Source organism: Camellia sinensis, chromosome 5 (assembly GCF_055761805.1).
Source record: "Camellia sinensis isolate YWXY chromosome 5, ASM5576180v1, whole genome shotgun sequence".
NCBI lineage: Eukaryota > Viridiplantae > Streptophyta > Magnoliopsida > Ericales > Theaceae > Camellia > Camellia sinensis.
This window is the reverse complement of record NC_138965.1, coordinates 188106698-188128458: the sequence shown is the minus strand read 5'-3', so window position 1 is coordinate 188128458 and position 21761 is coordinate 188106698. Positions and strand designations below refer to the sequence as shown.

Sequence of the window (21761 nt, the reverse complement as noted above, 5' to 3'; positions counted from 1 at the left end):
AGCGTCGTAATCAAATTTTTCTTCCCCAATCACTGTTTGGGGATGGATGGGAGGGTGCTGCTCTTGTTTTGGATGGGTTTTCGGTGGGGAATGGTTGGGTCACCATAGGGAAGAAACAGCGAGGGGGGAGAGGTCCTTCATGGCCGACTGGGAACGTGGTGGTCGCTCCAGGGGCTGGGGAGGAGATAGAATTTTGCTTGTGCGTACAATTTTGCTCTGATAATGTTTAAACCTAATTGATGAGTCCACTATGTCTATTCGAGATAATTATTAAGTAGTAACATATGGTAAAATTCTACTTTTATTGATTGAAAGTATAATGTAAATATGAGTCGTGCTATAGGCCTTGAATATTGAGGCGCAAATTTGCTTCGAATTTATTTAACCAGTCGTTCGGCCGATCGTCCGGTAAAGGGGCTGACGGCCACAATTGACAAGGTGACAACCGCGGTAAACAAGTGCTTCACCCAGTCGTCCGGTCGATCGACTGGTGACCACAAATTCCCACCATTCACGCTTGAAGCTCTCAAGACCTGAAACATTAATCATGTAAATAATATCTCTTATAATATTTTAAATAGAAATGCTACATACTCTGCACCTCACAAACCCCACATCGTTTGTGAGAGAGAGGGGGAGGAGAGAGGAAAAAAAAAAAAAAACACATAATGAGTGATCAAAAAAATTAAGAATTGTGTGGTCACAAAAATTGGGTCTCAAGCATTAATGTATTTTAAAAACATCTAATAATTTTTCTTTAATTCATGACATTGACTAGTCGTAAAGGACATCTGGCTCACAAGTTGTAAATGCACACGGTGTCCGTCATCTCCTTTGTAGTCTTTGCAATATGAACCACTAATTTTTCTTGACTGATAGTTCTCCTAATCTTCTTGTCTGATTTTTCATACCCAACAAACCATTTTTCAGTTAGATTTTTTCACAGTTTCTTCTTCGGAAGAATAACAATGAGAAGCGGAAAATCAGACGGTGGTGGTGCACTGATTGCATTCTCTTCTCTACTGATTATTATTCCATTTTTCATCATCCAAACTCAAGCAGCAGCAAGATCACTACTTCTAGAATCTAAATATTGTTCTTCTTCATGTGGTGATATCCAAAATATCACCTACCCTTTTCGCCTAAAGGGCGATCCAATCATCTGTGGCGATCCTGACTACGAACTTTCTTGCAAAAAAAACAAAACAATCATGAATTTCCACTCCGGAATGTACTATGTCAAGAACATTTCATATGCCATGCGTACAATCCGCCTAGTTGATGTCAACTTCACCAATGGAACTTGCAATCTTCCATCCGCATCTCTGTCTTCGGATGATGTGCGCAACGATTATCGTTACCAAGGACTACTTTTTTTCTCATCCATTAGTTTCGTTAACTGTTCTGCTACTATTAATGATCCAACTTACATAATACTTCCTTGTCTGAGCAGAGGAAACACATCCTATGTTTATGTTAAATTTGATAGTGAATCTCTCCATGACGTCCCTGTGGGGTGTTCGATCTCTCAATGACTGTTGTAGATAGAGATGACGTGAAGAAGTACCCTTCTTATGATGCTATCTTCAAGCCATTGGAGTCTGGGTTCGTGCTTGGATGGTCAGTTGAGTGCAGGAATTGCCATTTGTCCAATAGAAGATGCCATATAAGTGCATTACAGTATCCTCTTGATTATAATTGTTCCAAAGGTTAGTAGTCCTATATTATCTCAATAATGTTATAGACAATGTTAAATAGGTTCCACGTCATCATGCGAACCCAAAGTGAAATTTTTTAAAAATGGATTATGGAAGGGCAACATATCGCATACTTTGGGACTATTAAGTGTAATTACCGCCTCTTTTTATTTTTTATTAGTGGTTTTGTTTTGCTTATGTATGCAGATAATATGGTTTTGGCAGTGCTTAAGATTCTCTTCCCTGTGCTCATTACACTTTTCATGGGTATATTTTCCTTACCAGAACTTCATTTCTTTTGATGGGTATAACTATGTGAATAGCTATTTGACTCCGTTAATTTAACAATTTTTCTTTTCCTTGAAATCTTGCAGTTATAGCTCTTATTGCTAGATTTATCATCACTCCACTAGTTTTAATTGTGTTCCTCATCCATAAGTATAGAAAAGAAAGAAAGCCAGTAGATAGAGTGGAAAATTTTCTACAGAATCAGCAATCTTTGATGCCCAAAAGGTACTCTTACAATGATCTAATGGCAATGACAAACCATTGCAAGGATCAATTGGGGAAAGGCGGTTTTGGATCCGTTTACAAAGGGTATCTCCCAGGAGGCTTCTTGATTGCTGTCAAAATGCTCGAAAACACCAAATTTAGTGCACAAGAATTCATCAACGAGGTCTCAACAATCGGTAGGATTCACCATGTCAATGTGGTACAATTATTGGGATTTTGCTCAGAGGGGTCATATCGCGGTCTTGTATATGAATACATGCCTAATGGTTCACTTGACAAACACATCTTCTCGAGGGAAGGAAAGGCTCAGTCATTTACTTGGGAGAAACTCCTCGAAATCGCTCTAGGAACTGCTCGAGGTATTGAGTATCTACACTGCGGATGTGATGTATGCATTCTTCATTTCGACATTAAGCCTCACAATGTTCTTTTAGACCAAAATTTCGTCCCAAAAGTAGCGGATTTTGGGCTTGCGAAATTTTACCCAAAGGAGTATAATGCTATGTCCATGAGTACCACAAGAGGAACAATAGGGTACATAGCCCCTGAGTTGATTTCAAGGAATTTTGGAGCGGTCTCGAGTAAATCAGATGTATACAGCTTTGGCATGTTGTTGTTGGAAATGGCTGGAGGAAGAAAGAATGTTGATGCAAAGGCAAAAAGCTCAAGCAAGGTTTACTTTCCGTCATGGGTTTATGATCATCTAACCGTAGGAGGAGGGGATTTAGAGCTTGTGAATGTGAGTGAGATTGAAATAGAGATTGCGAAAAAGTTATGTATAGTTGGGCTATGGTGCATTCAAGTGAAGGCATCAGACCGTCCATCAATGATCAGAGTGGTGGAGATGTTAGAAGGAAGCATTGATGATTTGCAAATGCCTCCAAAGCCTTTTTGGTCTTCACCTCAACGTTTGTCGGTACAAGAGACCCAATCAAACGCTTCAACAGATTGGCAGACATCCGAGTCCATGGAGGAATGCTTGTATGGTGACAATAATAATGTTTATTCACACCAATCTATTGTTTAATGGCAACAAATGATTGTAGTTTTCTTTCTTCTTCTGGGTTGGGGAAGTACAGTTGAACTACACATAGAAACCGATTTGTGTTCTCTGTCCGACTCTATAACTGGTTTCTATATTTCTAGCATTATTGCTTTCGACAACAATAAAATGCAATCAAAATGTCCTTTTTTTCTTGGGAATGTTTTTTTTTGTGGTTGAGCTCAAATTTATGCTCACATTTGTCAAGTTATTATGCCCCATATAAATTGCCTTGTCATATTGTTGTATTTTTATGCTGGTGTAAAGAGTTTCAATTTGAGGAATATCTGAACCTGTTTATTGCTATGTGAATGGTTCTATCAATCCCAAACATGTCACTTATCATGGTTGAATTAAGCATGGAACTAAGAAACTATTTGAAAGTTGTCATTAACACATTATTCTGATGAAATTTTTTGTAAAAAAATTCCGTTTACAAAACCATTTTCCTTAACAAAATCCTCTCAGGCCATTAGAATTGGCTCCATTTCCTAATACTCATTAATTCAGTGGTAATGCTGACAAGCAAACCAAACACATCACAAAAACACAAAAAATAAATTAAATTAAATAATAAATAAATAAATAATGAATGCATGATAGCTATAATCATTAAGTAAAATGAGAAATATCAAAGAAATGTTAACAGGAACATAGAAAGCCTGCAACTTTTATAAAAGATTCATGAAAATGCAACATAAGCAAGTAATTTTTTTTCCTTTCTTTTTTTAGTTTAAAAATTAAGAAAAATGAATGAACATTTGTAATAAAAAACAATAACATTTGTAGTTTAGTTATTCATTGAAAATAATATAAATTAGTAATTTTATTTTCATTTCTCTTAACAAATTTAAAATTTAAATACATCATTAATATTATCAAATTCAACTTTCTTGCAGCAGTCAACTTCATTTGTTCATAGTCTCAAACTTATACAATACTCCTCAAAATAATTTATTCATACAAGTTTAAAAGCATATTTACTAAACATGTTTTACTTTTAGTCACCTTTTTTCAAATGGACAATAATTTAATCTTATTCTTAAAAGCGTTTTTAATCTTATCCTTTAATATTTTATTCAGCCAAAAGGCATAGAAAGTGTGTTCAGCAAAAACACCTCAAAAACTTGACTACTACCATTTCACATAGTATTGGAATAATGTTTAAAAGTCACCTAGTAATTTAATTAAGTTATAAAACAAACGTAAAATTATAAATGCCTGCAAAACAAGACCAGCCGAGACTCTAATTCGAGCTTGCAATATGAATGATGAACTAATTTCGAACTCATCAAATCAAACAAGCTTTCTTGTTACAAACTCCGAGCCGAGCTCGAGCTGCAATTACAAAAAAGGCACACCCTCAAATTTCCTATAAAGCTCAAGGAAAAAAGTGTTCAAACGACATACTAGAAACATTTGTAGCTAATCTTATAAAATAAACCAAAAAAGTAAATGTTTGATCAATATAGATAAAAATAGAAGAAAGCAGTCAGAAATTAAAAAGAGCAAATCCTCAGTCGAATAACTGCCTCCTCTGCTGTCTTCTTCGTGCCCGCATTAGGCTGAGCCCGTTGCCCTGCCAAAGCCTTAGTGGGGAATTCATCATTCTGAAGAAGTCTCTGCAGTGTCTCCTTATCTAAGTGGGTCTTGCAAGACAACATCATTTCACATTGAGCCCCGAATATACGCTGGCGTTTCAACCAAAACATCATCTTGCTCAATTCACTCCTGTCTCTTTTTATGATCCGAAGTTCTTTCTTTGTTATCATACAAAATTGTTCTCTGGACTTTTTGTCAATATGAGGTGATCTTAAAACAGTATACAAGACTCGTGATTTGGGTAATGCAACCCTCCCCGTGGAAGGCGGAAGCTGCCAAAATTAACAAAACATAAGCACAAATATAACAACATGCCGTCATACAACTTGCTTGGCATGGGGAAAAAAAAAGGTACAAATGTAACCATCACATGAGTAAATGTCACACCATTATAAACCGAACAATTATATATCTAAAGCCAGGAGAAAGAAAGAACGGAAACAAAAAAATCTGTATCGTGTAGAGTCTACCTAAAATATGCATATCAGGGTACTCTAGGCATTTCCAAAGAGAAAATAATGGAATACTTATTGTATGCAAATGAGAACTCGGAAACAGGTAAAGTAAAAACTCATGGCATTGAAGACTCGTCATGCCGTCGAAATTTCTTACCAAGAGAAAAAGTGCAACACAGTTACACAGCCACCGGACAATACTAGAAACAAAACAGACAGTTTTTAAAGGAGGATTGCATCCTCTTTGAGAATGCCAATGAGAAAAGAAAGCACAAAGTGAATACTCCAAAACAATAGGGAAAAATAAGAAGCAAAAAGAAGCAAGTTATAGAATGGGAAACATTAGAAGATAGATAGAGAAAGTAATATAAAAGCATATGAGATGCATTACAAAATTTACAAATGTGCTACTAAGTGCCAAAACAGTGCAGAAAGCAGCACCTTGGAGAAAGCAAACATAAATTCACCTTTCAAATAAATAATATTATCAAAAATTACCAAAATCCCCAGTAAAAACTTATAATTCCTCAACAAAGTTGTAACCTTTTTTTTTTAAAATTAAAAAGAAGCTTTGACAGCAGTCAAAGCGAAATTTTGGAATTATGTACTGTCATTTGTAAGATTCAATAGGGAAATAAAAAGGAAAAATATATGGTTGTACGAAAAGGAAGTACAAAAAGCACGGTTATAGAGCATTCTTACCCAATAACTTCTAAAAAATGGTATTTCCTACTCATGCTTCCAAAGTAGCAATATATTGAAAGCTTTACGTGAATTGAGTGAAAGAAAAAATACAAAACAAGTCACTCACCATCTCAAGAATGTTCCACCACTACAGACATTTTACGTTTACCCTTTGTCCCTTTATGACTCTCACATCATAGTTAAAATCCATATATATGATAATCCATGCAAATGGAGAGTGGAGACAATCATATTGCAGTGCTAACTTAAACAAGAATGTCATTCTCTAAAAGGAAAGCCAGTCCATAATAAAAAATTTGTTCACTACATCAAAATGAAAATTAAGCTAGTTTAATCAATAACATCCCAATCTTTTTCTATGCCAACCCAAACAAGATTACCACAACCCACGACAATTAGCTTCAATCATATATTCAGACAGGGCGTAAAACAAATAACACTATTGAGATATTTGTGGAGCCAAGTGCTTGCAGCTAAAAAAATCTTCCTGCGGGATATGACAGCTGAAGACAATAATAGAATAAATATGATGATTGCTACAAAAATAAATCCAAGAATTGTGAGATCTTGTATATGAGAAAAACAATATTTATAGACTTCCAGTTCTGTAACAAATGACAGCCGAGTTAAACTATATAAATATATTATATTGACAACCAAGGTTTCAAATCTTGGGTCATTTTCAAGGCCATCAGTACGAGTCGCAGTGCAATACAAGACTTGAAAAGTGGCTGTGCCACTTGAAGTAAAGTTTATGTGAACATTGGCTCATAGTAGTCCCATGACTGATCATATTTTTCAAAAGAGGAACCTAATTGCAATCTTTGTCCTCAATGGAGCAACATGTGTAGGAGGAATAAGGAATCAAAGGAGCATCTATTTTTGCATTGCATGCTATGCTACTTCCATTTTATGGCCTAAGATATCTCAGTTGATAGAAATTAGCTGGGTGCTTCCATTTTATGGCATTAGAATCATGTTCACAATCTTTGTCCTCAATGGGCTTCATGTTAATGGATGGGACACTGTTGTGGTAGAGAGGGAGACTTACTGTTCTCCATGGAAATTTATCTCACATGGCCTTTTGAGGTTCTCCCAATTCAATCGTTTTGTCATGGGTAATGGGGAGCTAATCCGATTTTGAGAGGCTGTTTGGAGGGAAGAGTTTCCATTTGCTCACTTACTTCCATGTTTGTTTCGGTAATCAAGAGTTCATAATGCTTAAATCGCTTCATTGGTTTCATCCTCTACATATCCAATAGAAATCTAAATGATTGTTAGACCAATGAGTTTGTTTCTTTGTCTAATGCATCCGTTGATAGGAGGGTGCGGACTCTCCACTCCTCCGGGTTGTTCTCTTGCAAGTCTTATTTTGAGAATCTTGTTCACAATCCAAATGTCCCCTTCTTTCCCTTCTATAAGATGATTTGGGATGCATTTGTGCCTCTTAAGCTTAGAGTGTTTGCATGGACATTCTCATAAAAAGCTTAATACTAATGATATGGTTCAAAATAGAAGGTCAAATTGTTATTTGTTCCCGCAATAATGTGTTAAGTATATGGGGGCTGAGGAAACCATGGATTGTCTATTTTTGCATTGTACTTTAACTCTACCTTTATGGAGGAGATTATTTAATTTGGCAGAGGTGGATTGGATTATTCAAATGACAAGGGTCGGGCTCTCTGGAAATATGTTGTGTGGTTTTTTGGGTCTTATGGATAGAAAGGAATGTTAGAAATCTTTAGGGGAAAGTCGAAGATTTTGAGAGCATGAGGAAAAAAATTTGTTATTTGCCTTATATTTGAGTTTCGATGGCTCCTTTTTAAGGGAACCCATTGTTCAAATTTCTAAAGATTGGTGAGCTATTTGCATAATGTTAGGATTTATGGTGTATTCGCTTTCCTTTATGATTTGCTGGACTGCTTCTCCCCCCTCCACTGTACTTGCTCATTTTTTTCTTTCAATATATTTTCTTTTTGTTGCTGCTAAAAAAATGACTCCATGCATGCAAAAGCTTCAACAGCAAAAACAAAGTGACACACAAACTCAAATGACACAAGTGACCACTTTGGACTATTCCTAGAGCCTGAGAGTATTGGACCACAAAAAATTTACCAAATTTGTATATTATACAGTATGCATGATCCAGACTAAATGGAAAACATAGCAGTAAGATATTCAACACAATATTCCCCCATAACCAATGAAAAATAAGTCGTTAATAAGTCTTGATTTTTTCCACTTACATGGAAAGTGTTGCGTATATTACTGCTTTCTGCACCAGCCTGTGAAGAAAGACAGCGGCTTCCACAAAGAAACTTTGAACATGCATTTGTTGCATGGTAAGATGGACATGCATCAGGTAGTAACTGAGGAGACGCCAAAAGTCCAGCCTTGCCTTTTAAATAACTAAATACTTCCAACTTAGTAGAACAGGCGCGAGAAGTTCCTGTGCTCAATCCCCAATACCTGAAAACAGAATAAGGCAAAGTATAAAATATTACAATTATAAATAAAAATTCACTAAGAAAGAATTGGAGAAATAATTTTCACAAATATCTACTAAAAGAGACATCTGATGTAAAATATGGAAAATAACGGGAGATAGAGATTCACAATTCCAGCAAAAAACAAATAAGTGTTAGGCCTTGTTTGATTGCAAGATATATGGGGACATATACCCCTTTGACAGGATATCGAAAACTTTGAAAAACATGTGGAGTCCTATGTCCCCCCACCTTTTCTACACTTCATGTTTGGTGAGCAGATACTGTACACCATATGATTTCATATCCCACAAAAGTGGGGTAATAACACAACCCTTCCCCCTGGTGTTGTGAAAAGCACGCCTAGGCGCAAGGCGCAGCGAGGCGCAAGGAGTGCGCCTGAAGGGGACCAAGGCGAGGCGCATTTGATGAGTCATGCGCCTTGGACACAACTTGGACCAGGCACAGCGAGGCTCAAGGCGGGAGCCTAAGGGGCTTTTTTTTTTCCTTCTTGATTCTGATCTAACGGCTATGATCTGTGGTGTGGGAGAGGCTCCAACCATATAGGATTACAACTCGTACAATACAACACAACCCAACCAAAATTAGTATACAACTCAAATCCCTAATCTATCGAAGAAGAAATTTGTGTCATCTCTTCCTCTGGGCTCCTCTCTCGACTTCGACTTCATCTTCGACTTTGATTCATCAGGCCAGTGCTTCTTCTTCTTCTTCTTCTTCTTCTTCTTCTTCTTCTTCTTCTTCGCTGGTTGCTGTTTTTTTTTTTTTTTTTCTCCTTTTTTCTTCTTTGCTGCTTCGCTGGTCGCTGGTTGCTGGTTGCTGGTTGCTTCTTCTTCGCTGCTTCGCTGTTTTTTTTTTTCTTCTGCTTTGTTGTCAACTTGCTCAGTTTTTTTTTTTTTCGACTTCAACTGCTTCTTCGAACTTCGAACTCGACGTCGACCTCGCGGGAGGTGTTTATCGGGTGAAACAACACCTCGCGGGAGGTTATAGGAATGTCACTGCTTGCCCGAAGTGTCCAGCTCATGTAAGAGAAGAGATTAGAGAGTTCATGTCAAAAAAGAAGACGCAAAAAGAAGAAATGAACATATTGCCTGATTTCGATGACATGGACATAGAAGATGAAGATGAAGATGAAGATGTGGAGATCAATATGTCAATCAAAGCCATAAGTTGAAAAGTAGCAGCCAAGGTTCATCCAAATCCAAATCAAAAACGCCAAAGAGAAAAGGGCCTATGGATGTTTACTTCACATCCAATCAAAGAGACCAAACAAAAGGGAAGCAAACACAAATTAATGAGAATGACCCTTACAAAAAAAAAAATGAGAGCTTGAGCAGTGCAAAGATTTGTAAGGTGAATGTATGATGCTGGTATCCCTTTCAATGTTGCAAATTATGAGTTTTTTGGACCAATGATTGAAGCCATTGGGCAATGGGCTATATGGTCCCGGTATGAAGCCACCAACTTACCATGAAATGCGGGTTACCCAACTCAAAAAAGAGGTGAAACATACTGAAGATTTGATGAAGAATTATAAAGAGGATTGTGCAGAATACAGGTGTTGCATAATGGCTGATGGCTGGACTAATAAGAGAAGGAGGACATTGATTAACTTCTAGTAAATTGTCCAAGAGGAACCATGTTTGTAGAGTCGATTGATGCTTCTAGCTATTCAAAGGATGGGCAGAAGCTATTTGAATTCCTAGACAAGTTTATAGAGAAAGTTAGAAAAGAGAATACGGTGCAAGTAATCACTGATAGTGCTGCAACTAATGTGTTGGCAGATAAAAACCTTTCCTCCTTCCTTCAAAATTGTTTACTTATAGCTTGTTTTGTAGTTAAAATTTAAAAACTTGAAAATAATAATTCTTTGTAATTGTTACATTATAGGGAGGTTTTTGGAAGCCAAGTATGAACACTTGTATTGGACACCATGTGTTGCTCATTGCTTGGACTTGATGTTAGAAGACATTTTCAAGATACCCCGACTGAAAAAGACATTTGAAAGGGGTATTGCAATACATGGCTACATTTACAATCAACCTACGTTGCTAAACATGATGAGGCGCTATACAAATCTGAAGAATTTGATCAAGCCTGCAAAAACTAAATTTGCAACCGCCTTTCTAACTTTGTCTAGGATGCATCAACAAAAAAATAATTTCAGAAAGATAGTCACCTCCGAAGACTGGACCTCAAGCAAATGGGCAAAGGAGCCACAAGGTAAAAGAATGGCACAAACTTTGTTAATGACTTCATTTTGGAATAATGTTGTGTTTGCCTTTAAGGTCTCGGGTCCTCTCGTCAAAGTGCTTAGATTGGTTGATACCGAGAAGAAACCTCCCATGGGATACATTTAGGAAGCAATGGATAGGGCAAAAGAATGCATGGCAAGTTCATTTGATCATAAAGAAGAGAAATATAATAAAATCTTCGAAATCATCGACAAAAGATGGGATAACCAATTGCATCGGCCTTTACACGCAGCTACGCACTTTCTTAACCCAGAATTCTTTTACCCAAAAGCGTTAGAGGTGCAAAAAGATCATAAAGTGATGAATGGGTTTTATGAATGCATGTAAAGGTTGGTCCCGGATGTCACTGTTCAAGATTTGATCACTAATGAGATGAGTATTTATACGAAGGCTGAGAGCCTTATTGGCAAGCCTGATGCAATTAGGCAAAGAAATACAAGGGCACCAGGTAATATATTATATACTCATAGAGTTTATTTTTAGTAAAACTCAATACTAGGTAACAATTATTTCTAACTACAGATTATTGCAGCTGATTGGTGGGCATCATATGGTTCTAAAACCCCAAACTTGCAAACTTTTGTCATAAAAGTCCTTAGCCTAACATGTAGTTCATCGGGTTGCGAACGAAATTAGAGTGTATTTGAACAAGTATTTAACATTCTAACTAATTTTTGGTGAATTCAAATATTTTTTATTCTCATTATATAGAATGTAATATCTTTTTAATACTTGCAGCTTCATAACAAGAAAAGAAATCGATTAAAACGACAACTCCATGATTTAGTGTTTGTCAAATATAATAGAACATTGAGATCTAGATATGACATGCACAACACTCTTGAACCCATATCTTTGCAAAATATTGATGAAAGCAATGAGTGGTTGCTTGGGAGAATGGATGGAGAATCAGATGAAGATAATATGCCAGTGTTTGATGATGATGATGGCTTGACGTGGGCCACTGTTGCTAGAGCTTCTAGAGTAGAAGAAAGTAGTCATGCAAGTAGAACAACAAGTTCACACTCAAAGGCACAACCAAGAATATCTAAATCATCAAGATTAACTCCACTTCAATTAATAGATGAAGAGGAGGCAGGCTCAGATGACACAGAGGAGAAAGATGTTGAGGGATATAAATCAGCTGATAGAGAAGAAAATGATAGTTTGCTTGCCATTGATGTTGAGGATGATGATTGACTCACCGAACCTACCCTTTCTTATGATATTGATGTTTTGAAGTGTTAAGACATATATTAGTATTTGTTGGATATTTATGTTTTGGATGTTTAATTTGAAATGCTATGTAATATGCACTTTCATAACTTTGAGAATTATTCTATAATTTGTCTTATTACTTTTTATTTTAAAAAAAAAAATTTGTCTTAGTACCATGAATGATTAGTCTATGTTAATTTCTCTATTTTTTACTAAGACTGTGCGCCTTGCTTCAATACAGCCCGCGCCTCGCCTTGCGCCTAGGCCCCAAGAGACCTTCAGCGCCTTAGTGCACTGTGAGCCTTTAAAAAAAAAAGCTTCCCCCCAACAATCTTATTAGATATCCCACATCACCGAATATAGAACCATCATTTATGCAATGGCCAAAAATAATCACTCTCTTCTTATCCAACAGTCAAAAATATCATACCAAAACCAAACATAATGATGTATACATCCCATAAATGGGCCCACATATACCGTTTCGTTAACCAAACATAGTGTGGCAATACTCATGGTATTATCACCAAAACAAAAAATGGGTATTTACTGGTTTTTAGTCAAAACGGTATATCTCGGTCGATACTGTACAGGAGTGACAACATCGCTACAAGCTTATATCCTTTTTAGTCTTGGTTTTCAAGGTTATTTTAATTTTTCAGCTACATAAAAGGGCATTTTCAGAACTAGGCATTTGATAATACTAATGTCAAACCCAATGTTTTTTAAGGCAAGACATGCACAGAGGCGCCAATGTCTAAGGTGAGGCGAGGTGAGGCACCGACTTCATTGAAGCAAAACGCATGTTATAGAAAATGAAGTCATTAATGATTAAAAAAAATGATATATAAGCCAAAATAAAAAATGGTTTATACTTTTATCTTCAAATTGTATGTAAGCAAATTAGGCACAATCGAAAAAGACGTGCTCCGCTTCGTGCCTTGCACCTCAAGTGCCTCAATTTCCCTTCGTTGAAGTCGCCTCACCTCATAAGTGTTGAGGCGCCTCACATGCGCCTTGGGCCTAGGAACGCCTTTGATAGCACTGGTTAAACCACTTTTCAAAAATAATAATAATAATAATAATGCTTTTTTTTCCTTCTCAAAAATTCAAAATATTTTATGGAATTAAGTCAACAGAAGGAAGGGGAATAGGGCAAGGATACATACACAATAATAAGACTCAAACCAGGCATCACACCTAGTAATGGAGTGCCTCAACCATTAAGCCAACCCTCTCCTTTCGGATGGGGTGAGTTGGAAAAAAATGATAAGAAATTATGAGAAAAATAACTCTTTTCTCATGTTTGGTTTATAAATTGAGTGAAAAATTATGAAAAATATAACTCTCTTACTAAGCCTATTTCATTTCTCACCAAAAATGGTGAGATTTTGAGTGTTTGTTTGGACTTTTTTGAGCCAACTTATAGCTTCTACCTTTGGAAAAGCTATTTTGGACTGTTTGGTTAAATTTATTTCAAACAGCTTCTAATTCTAATAACTTATTTTAACTTAAAAAAACTGATTATGAGAAATTGCTCACCATTTACTTCTGATTATCAACTTCTGCTGTGGACATATTAATTTAAGGTTATACTCTCAGATTTATTTTATTTTATTTTTTTTAAATAAAAATAGATCCAAATGGACTATAGATTATTATTAGTATTTTTTATGAGAAATGTAAACAAGTAGTGAATAACAAAAAATAAAAGTTAATTGAAAAAGCTACTTCACAACTTATTTAACAAACATTACTCAGCAACTTAAATCTATAATCCAATAGCTATACCAAACAAATTAACAGCTTCTGGTTAAAGTCATAACCTATAATCTGTTCTAACAGCTACAACAAACGAGCCATTTGTAAGAAAAAGCTTGATTAGTTGTAAAATATTTATAATACCAAGATTGCCCCTTAAAATGCAAAAGAAGAAAAAAGAAACTCATATTGTCTCTCACATGCTTCGCTTTCTTACTCATTCAAATATGATAGTGAAAAAACAGAATTCTTTTCTTTTCTTACATAGATGAGAGACCCCAATCATTTATTTTCTTTTCAAACCCTACGATCTAAACGGATTAGTCTTGAGATGTAATAGGCTCGGGGCGGTTGGTTTTTACACTAAGGCTCTGCTTGTTTGATCGTAAAATAATTTCAACCAAAATATTTTTTTTGTATTTTCCAGTGTTTAGTAGCACAAAATCTCAGTAAAATAATTTCCAACTAAGGCCTCGTTTGGGAACCCTTATTTTTAGCCAAAAAGCCAAAAAGTTACTAAATTAACCAAAAAGCCAACAACCCATACCAAAAAGTCAAAGATTCTCTTTTCTCTCTACTTTTTGCACATCTTTTCGTAAAAAGCCAAAAAGTCATCCCACACATACTAATTTTTTTTAACTCATATTTTAGCCAAATAACCAAAAAGTTACTAAATTAGCATGTTCCCAAACGAGGCCTAAATCATTTTACAGTGTTAGCAGTAAAATGACTTGCGAAATGAAAATCAGTAAATCAAATTTTTCAACACCACGAAATGGCATGAATCCTAATCTACAGGTTCCGCTGCTCTACACGTTTGGCATATTGATCATTTGTACTTTCTTGTGTGGAACTTCAGCCAAACATTGCAAAATGACTAAAAATGTTACATATTTTCCTGTAAATTTTTTGAATTAAAAAAAAAATTCTTGGTAAACAAACCGAGCCTAAATTCACCATATATGAGTAGCAGCATTTCAGAGGCTAAATTCTAGATTATGCGAAACAACCGCATAGACCATTTGATTTCTATACAATCAAATTAACTTAACAGAGGTTTTAACATAGCAAGAAAAGTCATGAATTCAAATTAGTGGGATTTCGAAAAACTTATCATATTTAAGTAAACTAAAAATTCGAAATTACCTTGCGAGGAGACTCATTGTAGTCGCCGAAAAGGGGAGAGAGACTATCACTGTCCAGTGAGTCAGAGAGCGAGAGTGAGACGAAGACGTCGAGCCTGAGAAAGAGAGAGAGCGCTTAGGGTTTCTTTCTTCGATCAGAGTGGAGAGGAAAGCAAATTGCAGGGATTGTTTGGGTATCTTCGTTTGGGTATACATCACTTATTTTGGTCAAATCACTTCTTTTTTTTTATTATTTTATATATATATATATATAATAAGTTAATAGGATTGTTATTAGGGAAAATTATTTATAAATCCTATTAGGAGACTTATACTCATATGGTCCTACAAAAAAACTCATGTTCCCATAAATCCTGTGTGAAGTTTGTTAACACATTTACCCTCAATATTAGTTACGTAATGTAACGTGATCATATCAGATGAGACATTACATGAACGTAACGTGACACCTACATAAACGTAACGTAACGTGCCACGTTCCGTTTCGCAAACTTACTAGGTTTTGATTTTTTAAATTGAATGTGAAAATGTTACTTGTTCGTGTATTTTGAAATTCACATTCATATAGATATGATCTATGGTAACATTCAATTTCCTATATATAGGAAATTGAATGTTACCATAGATTAAGTTTGCGAAACGTAACGTGACACCTATATAAACGTATGATCTATGGTAACATTCAATTTCCTATATAAGAAATTGAATATTACCATAGATTAAGTTTGCGAAACGTAACGTGACACCTACATAAACGTAACGTAACGTGACCATATCAGATGAGACATTACATAAACGTAACGTGACGTAACATTTACATAAACGTAACGTGACACATACATAAACGTAACGTAACGTGTCATGTTACATTTCGCAAATAGGACCTTGTGTTATAAGTCCTATTAGAGAAACTTATGCTACATATGGTCCTACAAAAAAAACTTATGTTCCCATAAGTCCTGTGTGAAGTTTGTTGACACGTTTACCCTTAATATTAGTTACGTAACGTAACGTGACCATATCAGATGGGACATTACATAAACGTAACATGACACTTACATAAACGTAACGTAACGTGTCACGTTCTGTTTCGCAAACTTACTAGGTTTTTGATTTTTTAAATTGAATGTGAAAATGTTACTTGTTCGTGTATTTTGAAATTCACATTCATATAGATATAATATATGGTAACATTCAGGAAATTGAATGTTACCATATATTAAGTTTGTGAAACGTAACGTGACACCTACATAAACGTATAATCTATGGTAACATTCAATTTCCTATATAGGAAATTGAATGTTACCATAGATTAAGTTTGCGAAACGTAACGTGACACCTACATAAACGTAACATAACGTGACCATATCAGATGGGATATTACATAAACGTAACGTGACATGACACCTACATAAACGTAACGTAACGTGTCACGTTACGTTTCGCAAATAGGACCTTGTGGAATACATTCCTATCTAAATAGGACTTGAAACTCTATAAGAAATTACACAGGACTTAATATAGTATAAGTGTCCGAAATAGGACTTACAAATAAGTCTCCCTTGTTATTAACGTCTCATCAATTATTTTGAACCTTCACTTATAAATTTTAAAACCTTTAAAATTTCTTTTCTCCCCCAAATAATATTAAAATTATTCTTGTAAAAACATTTCATCCATTCAAATGCACCCCACACCCCAAAAAGCCTCTCTTTCAAAACCCACGAAGGTAAAACCTCCAAAAACCGGTGGAAAAAATTTATGGTGATTAAGAAGTTTTTTCTCTATTTCATTATGAGATTTGTCAATCTGTTTTATTTTTTTTTCTATTACCACTTTTCACACACACAATAAAATTCACTTTCATGCTTCTCTGGTTGGTTTTTTTGTGATTCATCCATGGCTTTACTGTACTTATATGCTCTCTATGTAAGCAAAATTGGTCAAGATTTTGCCCCTGTCAACCTCCCGGTCGATTATCCAAGGGTAATCCGACCTCTTTTATTTGTCTGCTTCTACCTAGGAATGGCAACAGGACGGGGCGGGCGGGCGGGCCGGGAACTACACTCCCCGTCCCCAATCCCCGAAAGTTATATATGCCCCGTCCCAGCCCCCGATCCCCGACGGGGACTCATAGCCCGGCCCTATCCCCTCCCCCGATCGGGGATTGGGGATCCCCGACCCCGAAAAATCCCTGGTTTTTTTTTTTTTTAATCTATAAAAATCTATAAACATGGATTAAAATATATTTGAGACAATGAAGACAATGCCATACAAAACCTGTAGCATTGCCAATTAACATGGATTAAAATAACCTGTAGCATGCCAATTAACCTGTAGCATGCCATACAAAACCTATAGCATTGCCAATTAACATGAATTAAAATAACCTGTAGCATGCCATACAAAATCTGTAAACATGGATTAAATTACATCCTGTAGCATTGCCAATTAAAAAAATTCTAACAGTGTCATACACAACCCACACAAAACTTTGAGACAATGCCATACAAAACGCGCACACAAAACATCCTGTTGCATACAAAACATTGAGACAGTGTCATCATTGAGACAGTGCCATACAAAACTCATAAAATAGCATCCTGTTTTTCCAAGAAAACTCACAAATTAAAGTCATCAATTTAATTACCACAAGCAAATCCAAATTCAAATTTAATCAAAAAATCCGATTCAATATTAAGTATGTCAACATATTAATCTTCACATAATTAACAAATTAACTTTGTCAACTTTTAACAAATTAACAAATTAACTACAAACAGATATCTTCAACATCATCATCTTCAATAATGAACAATGAACAATAATTCCCACGCACAGAATAACATCATCAAATCATCATCTTTAACAACATATAAAATAAACAAATCTAAACAGATAAACAGAGGTTGAAGAAATATATAAACAGATATATTATATATATATAAAATAAATAAATTTAGAGAAAAAAAAAACAAAGGTTGAAGAAACAGATCTATACACTCAGATTGATATACAGATCTATACACTCATATATATATATATATAATATATACATATATGTAAACCCTAGATCAAAATCCCAAGAGAGCGAGAGAGAGAGATACCCAAACAAAGAGAGCAGCGATGGAGGAGCAGCGGTGAGAGAGGATCGGAGGATCGCCGATGAGGAGGGAGACACGACGGTGACAGATGAAAGAGCGAGGGAGAGACCAGTGGCGAGCGAGAGGCAGAGACCAGTGGCGAGCGAGAGAGAGAGGAGCGCCGTGTGTGAGTGAGAAGCTCGGTGGTGACGGAGGATCGCCGGTGAGGAGGGAGGCGCGGCGGTGACAGATGAAAGAGAGAGGCAGAGAACAGTGGTGCGCAAGAGAGAGAGAGGAGCGCCGTGTGAGTTAGAGGCAGAGGCTGAGTGTATTTGTGTCTATGTGTCAAACCCTAACAAATACAAGCATATGCATATTAGGGGTGTCCACGGTTCGATTTGGGGCGGTTTGCGGTTCGGTTTGGACCCGCCCGCATGCATGCAATTTGAGAAAAAGTCAACTCGCAACCGCCCGCAATGCGGTTTGCAGTTTGTGCGGTTAGGGTTCGCGGATGTGTGGGCAGTTGCAGGCGGTTTGCGGATTTAACTTGTTTTCCAAAAATTTATTTGTAAACCTTTTTTCTTCCCATTTTGTCAATCTTTATTTTGGACCTTTTTTCTCATATTTTCTAAAATGCTCCAACATTAATAATTAATGAATTAAAACTTATAAAAAACTTATAAAATAAAAAACACAACAAATTCAATTCGTAACCTAAACAAATCATTCAAAATCTACATTCTATCATTAACTTGCATTCATCCTAAATTCATCATTCATAACCCAAATAAAAAAATCCTACATTGAAAATTCAACATTCATCATTCCTAACCCAAAAAAAAAAAAGAAAAAAATAATAATAATTCTTCGTTAACTTACATTCATCCAAAATGCAAAAAAAATAATAATTCATTAACTTACATTCCTCCAAAACCAAAACACAATTAAAAGAAAAAATTTGTTGTCAAACTTCATTCAATACAAACCCATGAAATAAAATTAAACCATTTCTAAGATATCAAACTTCATCTTCAGATTCAAATTAAACATACAAATTAATAAAATTAACATACAGACTCAGATTTCAGATTTAATAAAATTAAGATCAACATACAGATTCAGATTTCAGAGGCCAAAACAACTAAGATCAAACAAAACAAATTCAGATTTCAGATTCAGATTCAGATTTCAGAATTAATAAAATTAACATACAGATTTCAGATTTCACAACTAAGATCAACACATTACAGATTCAACACAACTAAGATCAAACAAAACAAACACAGAGGTGAGATCAGGAAAAAAAAAAAACAGAATGAAGGAGACATTACAGATCAACACAACTAAGATGAGACTGATCAGGGAGAGGGACATCACAGAATGAGACATTACAGACATCACAGAATGAGGGAGACATTACACACACAGATTCGATCGGTGCAGTGCAGAGATGAGAGATCAGGAAGAGAGAGACAGAGAGGCTTACTTGTGAGTCGATCGGGGCGAGAGAGGGAGAGACAGAGATGAGACTGATCTGATGAGATGAGAGAGTGAGGGAGACAGATTAGATCAGAGGGATATCTGATATACATATATATATATAACAAAAAAAAAAATCAACCATCGGGCCGAGAGAGAGAGAGACAGAGATTGAGAGAGAGAGTTTACCTGTGAGTAGATCGGCGGTGCGATGATCGGTGCGATGAGATGAACAACGAGAGAGTGAGAGAGTGATCGGTGCAGAGTTGAACGAGAGAGTGATCGGTGCAGAGATGAACGAGAGGGTGAGAGAGATAGAGGCGACTGCGTGAGAGAGTGAGGGAGACGATTAGATTAGGGTTTTTTGTTTTGTTTGGTTAGACTAGGGTTTTTTGTTTTGTTTGGTAAAGATGAGGTAAGTAAGTGAGATGATGATGGACGGTTAGATTTGAAAGAAAAAATTAATTAATTAATTAATTACTTAATTTAATGTGGGCGGGATGGGTGGGTGTAGTTCAAACCCGCAACCCGTCTGCAACTCGAAATTAATATAAAATTCAAATCATACCCTACCCTAATATGTTTGCGAAACCGCCCACACTCGTGCGGTTCAGATCGGGTATGGCGGTTTGGGCAGGTCGGATAACCCTATACCCAGCCCTAATACATATATATATATATATATATATATATATATCCAGGGACAAAACGGTAAATTCAGCTCGGGGATTAAGCGGGGCAGGGGCGAGGCGGGGCGGGTCCGGGTCTGAAACACCTATCCCTGTCCCTGGCCCGGATATCATCGAGGATGAATTTTTGAATACCATCCCCGGCCCGTAGGGGATATTTTTCAGTGAATAACCACTGAATTCGGGGTCGAAGGAGCAGGTCACCGTCGGGCCGGTTTCAGATTGCCATCCCTACTTCTACTGTTGCTTCGATTATCTATTCCCAAATAAATAAGAAATGTTCGGTTACCTATTCCTTAACAAATAAACAATATTCAGACCTATATTCATGAATTTTGATTATATGTTAAAGAGTTCAGTCTTCAAAAAAATAGCGAACAGTTTTTATTATGTTTGTTAATTTTTTCAATACATGACCAATCTCTTCTGAACTAAGAACACCATCAAAGTTATGAATTTCTTCTGAACTTTTATTGTTGTATTCCTCTCGTCTTATGGAGTTGTGATTGTCAAAAAAACTCACTTATTATCATTGCCATAGAAGTCCATGTAATCAAATGGTTGATACCATTGCCACCAGAATATTGTCGCTAAAGAGTTTTCAAGGTTTTGAGGGTGGGTAGGTTTTGAATGTGGGATTTGGGATGGTTGGGTGATAATGGAGGTAGGTGGTCTCGTAAACCTTAACTCATGATGTAATAAATGTGTAGCCTTAATTGTGATATGGGGTGTCCCAAAAAAATTTATGTCCTTTTTAGTAATTTCATTTGAGGTTATTATTGTAATAATAAAAAAATAAAAAAATAAAAAAATAAAAAATAAAAAATAAAAACTAAAAACTAAAAAGTGAGAGGTCCAAAATAATTAATGAGGTATTAATAATAGCACTTAATAAGTCAAAAAAGTCTCTTCTCAAAATAAGCCTTAATAATTGAGTAAATTACAGATACACCCAACTTTGCTTAAAATATAGATTTTCATGTATTTTTTAAAATTACAAATAACCTTATCAGAATTTATTCTTTAGGAAAAGTCTACAATGTCCACCTTATAAAAGGGAATATGATATGCACTTATTATATGGTCCATATCGTGCCACCTCATAGAAAATGACCTGCTAAACCGGTCATGTAACAGGTTACAGAAAGAATCATAACCTTTTTTCAAATATCATAACAATATTACAATGAGTCATAACAATATCATAATATTCACCAAAGTGTCATAACAAAGACATTATAAATCATAACAATATAATGACAACTCATAACAAATATAGTTATTTCTAATCAATTATCATAACATTTGAATCGTAACATTTTTTATTATGATTCACCATGACAAATCATAACTTTTGGTAGTAAAATCATAACTTTTACTAAAATGAATCATAACCACAACTTTTTTCTCCACAATCATAATAAGATTAACAAAATGTCATAACTTTTATTAATGAATCATAACCACAATACACTACAAGAATTTTCACTTTTGGTGACTAAATTTTTAGTCACCAAAAGTTAATTTTTAGTCGCCGAAGGGTTTTAGCAACTAAATTATTTGGTCGCAATAGTCGTCGTCAAAGAATTGTCAGTAAAGGTAATTAGCGA

The 21761-nt window shown here is 35.7% G+C and overlaps 2 protein-coding genes across 3 annotated transcripts; one reads left to right on the top strand and one right to left on the bottom strand.

Annotated features, from left to right (window-relative positions):
- The first annotated feature begins 853 nt into the window (after positions 1-853).
- Positions 854-3413, top strand: LOC114283002 (LEAF RUST 10 DISEASE-RESISTANCE LOCUS RECEPTOR-LIKE PROTEIN KINASE-like 2.4). Its single transcript, XM_028225790.2, is given in 4 exon segments — positions 854-1530; positions 1533-1709; positions 1905-1964; positions 2072-3413. Coding segments are annotated over 4 exon segments (1965 nt in total). The 5' UTR covers positions 854-968; the 3' UTR covers positions 3238-3413.
- A 1089-nt stretch (positions 3414-4502) lies between these two features.
- RPS10 (ribosomal protein S10) lies at positions 4503-19883 on the bottom strand. Of its 2 annotated transcripts, XM_082870853.1 has the most exons (5): positions 19652-19883; positions 19470-19517; positions 14902-14995; positions 8261-8483; positions 4503-5126 (listed from the first exon to the last, which is right to left on the bottom strand). In XM_082870853.1, the coding sequence occupies exons 3-5, from the start codon at positions 14916-14918 to the stop codon at positions 4752-4754; spliced, it is 615 nt and encodes a 204-aa protein (XP_082726979.1). In that variant the 5' UTR covers positions 14919-14995; positions 19470-19517; positions 19652-19883; the 3' UTR covers positions 4503-4751. The 2 variants fall into 2 exon arrangements, with proteins under 2 accessions (XP_082726979.1, XP_082726980.1); XM_082870854.1 differs by lacking the exon at positions 19470-19517 and having other exon boundaries at positions 19652-19850.
- Positions 19884-21761: the final 1878 nt, after the last annotated feature.

Coding starts and splice junctions, on each gene's coding strand:
- RPS10 (XM_082870853.1), bottom strand. Junction 5,127..8,260: donor ATATACGCAACACTTTCCAT/GTAAGTGGAAAA, acceptor TAATTTTGGCAG/CTTCCGCCTTCCACGGGGAG.